Source organism: Micropterus dolomieu, linkage group LG08 (assembly GCF_021292245.1).
Source record: "Micropterus dolomieu isolate WLL.071019.BEF.003 ecotype Adirondacks linkage group LG08, ASM2129224v1, whole genome shotgun sequence".
In the NCBI taxonomy this organism is placed as follows: domain Eukaryota; kingdom Metazoa; phylum Chordata; class Actinopteri; order Centrarchiformes; family Centrarchidae; genus Micropterus; species Micropterus dolomieu.
The window spans coordinates 6,630,041-6,638,505 of record NC_060157.1 but is presented as its reverse complement, the minus strand read 5'-3'; the positions used below and the strand labels follow the sequence as shown (position 1 = coordinate 6,638,505).

The following is an 8,465-nucleotide window of genomic DNA, read 5'->3' as shown; positions in this document are numbered from 1 at the left end:
CTGTCCTTATGGCTGCATACAACTAAAATATAGTGTGTTATTAATTGTTTGTATGCTGCTCATATATGCCAAATTGGGCAACTTGAAGTAAAGTGATATTGGTAAAGAAGTGAATTGTATTAAAAAAATAAATGGCATCCCTGCCTTTATTAATATCTACACAGCGTGTACAGGGGAAAACAAGATAACAATCTTAAAAATGTAATTTCATTAGGAAGATACACGTAAGGATCCTTCATTACATTTGTTTCCTTACCACTATAAACCCATTTGACTATGCCCTGGGTAGGAAAATGACATCCCTACTGTTTTATGCTCTATATACTATATATGTGAAGGGACACTTGAGCAGATGAGGTGTAGCAACAGGGTGCAGCGAGCTAACAAGCTGATCTGCAACAACGAGCACGCTGGGGGAGCTGCCCTGACCGGGCTCCAGCAAAATGGGCCAGGGCTCTAGCTCAGGGATGCTGGGGGCCCAGCACCCACCCACCAGGGTCCAACACAGGGAGACACCAACAGCAGCACCAGCTGTCACACCAGCCATCACAGCCCAACCAACGCCGCCTGTCACTCACCCAGCGGAGGGCCGTCAATCAGGCTGTACCCAGGAGGGAGCTGGGAGGCAGGCAACTGCCCGGCCCTAAACAAAGACATACTTACATTTGCAAGCGTATTCAGCGCCACTACTATTTTGAAAGAATGATAGAGTGATCCTGATAAGAGTAATGACAAAGGACAAAGAGTGGAAGGGGATCTGGAAAGGAGGGGGTCAGATAGTAAAGAGGTGGGAGAGCTTGATAACATTCACACTTTGCTTACATCTCTCCATTTGTGTTGGTGCCCCAGGGAAATCTCATTAGGGAGGAAAATTGGAGTTCTGGCTGGAGACCATTGTTGGCAATTGACTTTTTCACTATGTAAATTCTTCATCTTAAATGTTTTGTTGGCTGTTTTGTCAAAAAAATTTGAAAACACCTTTTAAATTTACAATTGCCATCTTTTCATTTAGCTATTTTAATGTCAATGCACCTTCCACATTTTCACTTAATGTACTTAAAATAAATACTCTTAACACTCTTTCCCTCCTCTGGCTCAGTTCCTGTGACTATGTCAACTTTCTCCCCTTTCAGTATCTGGCGCAGTAAAAATAAACTAACAAGCAATAGGTGTTGAAGACTGTGGATTCTCTTCAGGCTTTTGTTGTCCTGTTCACACCTATCTATGAGCTATTCTAATTACATGTTTAGTCCCTTTGTCATCTCGCAGGTAGGGGATTGCCTGTAACAGAGGTCACACCTAAACCTTTTGTCCTGACTTGCTCATTAGCCCGTTGCACTGCCTGGATTTATCCCCAAAACCAGGGTCTTATTTAACTTAACTGTTTGTGTAGTGATTTAAAATGAGGAATATGCAGAGGATTTGTAGATAAACATGAATTACCTATAGAAAGCACAGTTTCAATACAGGGGAATGACTCAGGTGTTATCAGAGATAAAGATCATTTCATCCTCTTTGCTATCTTGCACTGTATCTCTTTGGGTACTGAGGACAATCGTCTCCCATTTGGTCACTTTTCTCTCCTGTAAACGACTGACATCCTAATGGTAAACAGCACAAACTCAACCTGTCAGAGCAAGACGAACACCTGCATTGTGACGGGGCTGCCAAAAGAAGGAGAATGAAAAAAAGCTCTACAAGATGGACAAAGGCCGCTGCCCTGAGCTGTTTGTGTTGTGAGATGTAGACTACTGATGCCATAAGCCTCCTACTCTTTGCACTCTGGTCAGCTCATTGTTGCTCTTGTTCAAATTTGCTTTAGGTTCTGTGGAACCCGCCCAAATTCCTCCTTTCCCTCCAACTTTTGCCACATTTTATCTTTGGCCTGTCCCAGTATCTCTCTTCACATTTGGGCCCATGATTATATAGTTTACATTCAATTATGACGTAATATCAGAAACACACCTCTTAGGATAATGCAATACCAGGGGGGCTAAAGTGGGAGACACAGAACAGTCAGGTCAGGGCTGCAACTAATTTTAATGATTATTTTCATTATCAATTAATCTGCTTGATTAACCAAAAACTATTTCTTGCAGCGCCCCAAATGACATCTTCAAAAGACTTGTTTTGTCTAACCAAAGGTGCAAAACCCCCAACGTATCATAACATATATCTAGCTGCAAACTGATAATGTGTAAAGATGTTTTCACTATTATTGCTTGAAAAATTAGTGAAACAATGATTCAATTCAAAATAGTTACTTTTCTGTTGATCAACTAATAATTTAATTTAATTGACTAGGGCTAATCGTTACAGCTCTAGCCAGCAGCACTTCAAAAGTTTTCTGACACTGCATTTAAAATACACATCAGTAGTCACACCAATAGTAATTACATTAGATTCATGTAGCAGACACATTTTGCTCCCATTCACGGTGATCCAAAACACCTCAAGGAGATAAATTCACCTATCACATGTTGTGTTCTTGTGCCTGTTAACCTCAACTCAGTTTCAGTGCAATCAGTTGAGAGGCTGAAGTGATTTTGAGATTTCCCTGAAATGTAAAGTGCATTATAAATAAAATTTATTATTATTATTATTATTTTGTTACAGGAAAGAACAGAAATCTGTGAGTGAGAGGGAAAAATACTGCTCACTAGTAATTGAAGAAGTATTCAGATAATTTAGTTAAGTAGAAGTCTCACTACCACATGGTAAAAATACTTAATTACAAGTAAAAGTCCTGTGATCAAAACCTACCTAAGTAAAAGTACTTAAGTATCAGCAGCAAAATGTAATAAAAGAATAAAAATCAAAAGTACTCATTATGCAGTAGAATGACTTCTGACACTGTTGTTATTATGCATTTGATTATTGGATTGTCATCAGTAATGCATAAATGCAAAATGTAGTAATAGGTTGAGGTGGAGCAAATTTTAACTACTTTGAATACTGATGTTTTTTTAAAATCTTATATTGCTGCAATGATCATTTCTTATATGTCAAACTGGCAGTGAAATAAAGTAGTAAAAGCATAAAGTAACAGAAAATGAAAAAAGTAATTTAAAATTGGATTTAAGTGCGGTACTTAATTACATTCCAGTAAAATTAAAGTGTTTCATTAAAACAATTGTTGTAATCTGCGCAACCCTCTTTTCTGTAAACAAGGTCCAAACTATTCTAGCTCAGATCTAGCTTTCTATCTTTTTTCTGTATGTCTACAGCTTATAGATGCAAGAAAGTACATTAGCGCAGCTTGTGCCTTTGTACTTCATACAATATAGCACAATACAGTTTAACAGCACCACAAACAACAACCCCCAAAATGAACAGTCGAATCTGCTCTACTCTTTTTAAAACAGTTTCAACATCATAAAAATTTTACTGCATAGATTTACTGCAGGACTGTTGTGTTAACCTGTGTTAGTTTTAGCTACTTGTACCTAATAAACTGACAGCCATAATGAGAATTCTTAGCTCATACATTTGCTGAATCAATGCATTACATTTAGCTTTTTCCTATTGCATTTGATTTCTCACTTACTTCTCAGCTGTTAACTATAAAACACAAGGTTGCTGACAAAGTCAGATTTATGCACACATGCTTTGATTTGTGAATAAAATATAATATCAATGTGGGGCTTAAGTATTAGAAAATGACTTTTGAGTTCATTTTTGAGTTTGAGTATTTAAATGTCTTTAAAATCAGGACACAGCTAAACATGACTTAAGTTAAAACATGTCTCAATCCACTGTATCAGCTTCACACTCTAAATTAGTTTTATCAAAAGCAAATTAAGAAAACAAATAAAAGGTACTGAAGTGAGTGAGTGAGAGTTATAGGGTAAATACAAACAGTTATCATGGAGAGTATGGAGGGTTATAGCTCACAGCATTTAAAGTAAACTAAAACTCAGCATGTGGAGTCTCCTGTATCTTTTGGGTATTGAATAAATTGCAAACAAAGTAGGAAAAATAATCTAAACTGAAATAAGTATGGATGAGAATTTTGTAAATGGATTATCCTATTAAGTGTCTTCAGGTATCTTCCCTGCATGTTCTGATTGGACAGTTCTTGAACACTTACTATTACACGCACTATTGTTACCTCCAGCACCACACGACTAATACGTTAATATAATAATGAAAATGATGCAAGATAAGCGAGGTGTGCTGCTCCTTTGAACTTAAACGCGGAGTTTTACTGTGGCTCTTTTGAAGGGCATGAGGAGGGACAGAGGAATAAGAAGTGTAATCTTCACCTCTTATCTCCAACAACCCCCTCCACACACACACATTAGCATCTGTTATCTCACAATTATCATATACATTAGTCAACACCTGTTTCACTTAGCCTCGTTTAATTAGGGACATTGAAACATTGCGCTTCACCCAAAACAATGCCATCCGACATGTAAAAGGGCAGTTTGTTTGGGTTCAGTCAAGACATTTACAAATAAAAAATGTATGGCTGAGGCTGAATGACAACTGTTATGTGCTCCATTCATTTTCTCAATTATTTCATGAAATAACTGCAAGGAGTTTATTTTGGAGAATGGAACGAATCTTTTGAGGACACTTTTACGCGTGCATAAAAACTAATTCCGTTTGTTTATTAGCTCAATTTCACACTATTGCGACGGTTAATTCAATTCAGAAAACAACAGATCTGTAGGTGATGAAGTGTCAGAAGAGACAGTAGAGACTGGCAGGAACTGAATTCAGGTCATTTTTAAGCTTTCCGCCGATTAGTGCTAGACATGAGAAGTGTTAAAATGACATCAAACTGGTGTGAGCTTCCTTGTCGTGAAAACTAAACAAGATGTTAATTAAAAGCATAACAAAAACGACATGTAAAAGGAAACATATCGCCATGAAATGTTTTAACAAATTTAAATCTGTGAAATGTAAAAACAAAAATTACATTTTGTGCTGTTAATCAAAATTAGAACAATGACACAAAACCTGAAGACGATTTATATGATAAAAATGTGAGAGGTTTGGTTGCTACGTGGAGCTGAGGCTTAATTCTACGGTTCTTTATTCACCTCTCAAAAAAAAAGATGGTTGCATTTGAATTGAAACTTCGGTTCTCTCCCGAAATCACGGTGTTGCATTAAATAGCACGTATTTAGCCTCTCCACGAAAAACGCTAAAAGGAACAGCGGAGGGCTTCTTTGATGGGATTTATTGCCAGTGAAAGCTGTAGGTCTTTTGAACGTAGCTGTCAGTCAATACCAGAGAGACCTCCCCACCCTCCCCCCACAGACACACGCTGGCAGTTGGGTGTATATAAATAGACTCAGGAGGTTGGATCGCAACTCAAACTCGAATAGCTGGGACGCAGGAAAGATGCCCGCATCGCAAACTGGATTTGGTAACTTCTTCTTGGAGAGGAACATCAGCATGCCGACTGGATATCAGATTCCGGTGCTGGGATGCCCACCGGGTGTGCAACAGCAGCATCTGGCAGCAATGGCAGCTGGGGTTCCCATAACATACTCAGGACTACAAGGATACAACTTTATCCCATATCCACACCACAGGCACATAACACACATGGTGAGTTGGTAAAAAAGTATTTCAGTCATTAGTAGCTACATGACAAGCTCAAATGCAACATGGGTAATCATTACAGCCTACTTTTAAGAATGTGTTTAAAATCTGACCTGGAGTAGGCTAGCTGAACAATAGGCCTAATTCATTTTCATAAAAAGCTTCATCATCTTACAGATTTTGTTCTCACACACTAAGTTGTATAAGTTATGTGAGCATACAAAGTCTATCAAAACTTTCTGAACACGTAAAAATATGCTCAGGAGGATTTCTCCTTCATTGCATTGCTGTCTATAAATGAATCACTCATTCAATTGTGCACTCCGGGTCGAGGGTCGCCAACTCCGTGCTTAATTGCTCATTCTTACGATCCTTCATTTTTTTTTTTTTCCAGAACAACGGTTTCGACTTGAAGGCCGCTTCTCCCTACCATCACGCGCTCCTAGCTCGCGGGGGAGCTTTCTACCCGCCGTACCGTCCCGGAGTAGCCGAGGATCCAAGCAGAGTCGCCAAGGTGGCCACTCGGGAGAGCACCGGGGCGCTGAAGGCCTGGCTGAACGAGCACCTGAAGAACCCTTACCCGACCAAGGGCGAGAAAATCATGCTCGCCATCATCACTAAAATGAGCCTCACGCAGGTGTCCACCTGGTTCGCTAACGCAAGGCGACGCCTGAAGAAGGAGAACAGGGTCAGCTGGGCGTCTAAGGGGAAATCAGATGAGGAGGATGAGGATCATGAGGGAGAGAGCGACGATGACGACACCTCTCTGCAAAAATGTAATTTGGATGAGCGAGACGAGCAAGAGTCCCAAACTGACCGCGCAGACACAGACGAGCAGATCGAGGGCGCGTTGGACAGCTCAGCACCCGTCGACGCGCGTTTGGAGATCCCGCAGCAGCCAAGCAGCGAGCACGAAGATGGAGACCTTGCACTTGTCAAGAAAGTTGAAAAGAGTAACTCTGGTCACACGCCCTCAGCTTTGGAAAGTAAAGAAAACACTGCCAGTCAGAAACCCAAAATCTGGTCTTTAGCGGAGACCGCCACCTCAGACACTGTGAAGAAACCTCTGGACAATATTTACCACCCGGCCGGAAAACTGTGGGATGAATGGGCTACAAGAAACGCACTGTTTGTTCCGTCACGTTACACTACCCATGAAATTGTCTAAGCGGGTTTTAGACACAATAGTTATAAACTTTTTCCGCATCTTTTGCACTTTAAACTTTCAAACCTCAGGGATTGTATCCTGAAGTTTGCAGTGATATGAAAATGTGTTGTGAGACCAAAGACAAAAATGTTAGCTATTGTAAATAAATGTAGATGTATTTTTTCCAACACCAACCTGTAAATTATGTGTTTCCTTTGTCTAATCATGAAGAAATATTTTTGCTTAAATAAAGTTCAGCTTCCAGCGAAACTCTGACGTGTTTTACTGGTTGTATTTGACTTAAAATAATGACACATTTAGGCAGAATAATAAAGTAAATTAAGCCAGGTGCAACTGTGTTTCCTGTTTGCCAAAGTAACCTAATGTTAAATAGTGTATTAATAAGGGCATTGCACAGTAGGTAACATTTTCTTTATTAGCCTACCTACAGTTGTGAAATGAGAAGTCGTACTTCTATTAAGTTAGGCCTTAATTTGCATATCAAACCCAAGTCTATTAAGTCTTCTCAAACAGGTTTTTGGTCAGCTTCTTGCTGGGTAATCCCTGTCATTAAACTGCCGAACACATTTTAGACCTCAGATTTCGGCAAAAAAAAATTTTCACCATTAGGTGCAGTATGAAATTCCCTTCAGGTTAGACAGCAGCAGCAACAGACCCACAGGACTTTTAAGGTGTTAGTAATGTTTCGGGGGGTTGGTTTAAGAATTCTTCAATTAATCCTCCAGGTTTCCATGAAGCATAAATTCAAAGGGATGTACCTTCGTAAATCCGGAGATAAGAAAGCTCCAGTTGTCTTCTGGCCTCACCTATCCACGCAAATCCCTACAAACAGGAACACACAGAGGGCAGATTAGCCTTTATCTAAGCCCAATATCTCACAGAAAATAGATGAATACAATAGAATGTCACGTAACTTCAAAATGTTTTGAACTACTGATAAAACGCAGTTTCAGCCTTAAAAAGAACATCCAGCAGTGGGCACCATTGAGACACAGTTCGATGAGGTGAAATTTCAACAGTGAACCTCTAGCGCCCCTTTAAGGAACTCAAGAGTAACTAGTTCAGCACGACTTATTCCATTAGAGCAGGGGGTTTCAAACAGCGGTGAAAGCGACAGGTGCATTAACTGTTCAAAAAACAACGCTAAGTTAGTCATTGTAGTTTGGCCCGGTTATTAAACACAGTTCAATAGGCAATTAAGGTAGGCTACTTTAAAGCCCCAGCGCCGACACTTTCCGTCAAAAAATCAGACTCCTTCTCAGAATTAAACCTTCTTCAAATTAAGACACTCAGACATGGCGCACATATTTTTAGATTCTCTGACTTACATCTTCCCGAGAATGTCTTTATCTCAGATGCATCGCGAATAAACGCCCCTAAATCCTCGTAGAAATAATAGACGCTCCTTGTAACTCCAGAACTTGCCTGAGAATCTTCACGTTTTTAAGTTTTCTTCAATATCAAAGCAATCCAGTAATAGTTGTCTGTACCTTAATGAGTGCAATGCAAACATGAACTGCTAGTAGCTCATTCGGCATACTTTTAATGCTACCAATTTGCCAAAATGGAAACAAATACAGGTTAAATGTAACTTCATAACTCACTGAATCCCTGGCAATATTATAGGCTACTTCCTGTTTAAATTCCCCAAAGCATCATGGGAAGAGTCGGGTGGGAGGGGGGCTGAAAACCCCTGCAGACACACAGTGACCAACAGCAGGAAAAATAAAGACTCACA

The 8,465-nt window shown here is 39.7% G+C and overlaps 1 protein-coding gene and 1 long non-coding RNA gene across 5 annotated transcripts in view; one reads left to right on the top strand and one right to left on the bottom strand.

Moving 5' to 3' along the window:
• LOC123975304 overlaps positions 1–8,324 on the bottom strand; it is a 38,552-nt gene extending 30,228 nt beyond the window's left edge. For 3 of the 4 annotated variants that reach the window (XR_006826028.1, XR_006826027.1, XR_006826025.1), the window contains exons 1-2: positions 8,056–8,324; positions 7,486–7,549 (exon numbers count right to left, since the gene is read on the bottom strand). This is a non-coding gene — a long non-coding RNA (uncharacterized LOC123975304). Of the gene's footprint in view, positions 1–119; positions 644–7,485; positions 7,550–8,055 lie in introns of those variants that run through there. The other variant, XR_006826026.1, reaches the window with a different exon arrangement.
• irx7 (iroquois homeobox 7) lies at positions 5,321–6,998 on the top strand. Its single transcript, XM_046056640.1, has 2 exons — positions 5,321–5,565; positions 5,954–6,998. The coding sequence occupies exons 1-2, from the start codon at positions 5,356–5,358 to the stop codon at positions 6,725–6,727; spliced, it is 984 nt and encodes a 327-aa protein (XP_045912596.1). The 5' UTR covers positions 5,321–5,355; the 3' UTR covers positions 6,728–6,998.
• Positions 8,325–8,465: the final 141 nt, after the last annotated feature.

Excerpts from the sequence above, each read along its gene's own strand:
- irx7 (XM_046056640.1), top strand. The coding sequence starts at position 5,356 with ATGCCCGCATCGCAAACTGGATTTGGTAACTTCTTCTTGGAGAGGAAC. Across the intron at positions 5,566-5,953 it reads ACAGGCACATAACACACATG|AACAACGGTTTCGACTTGAA; the intron begins GTGAGTTGGTAA and ends TTTTTTTTCCAG.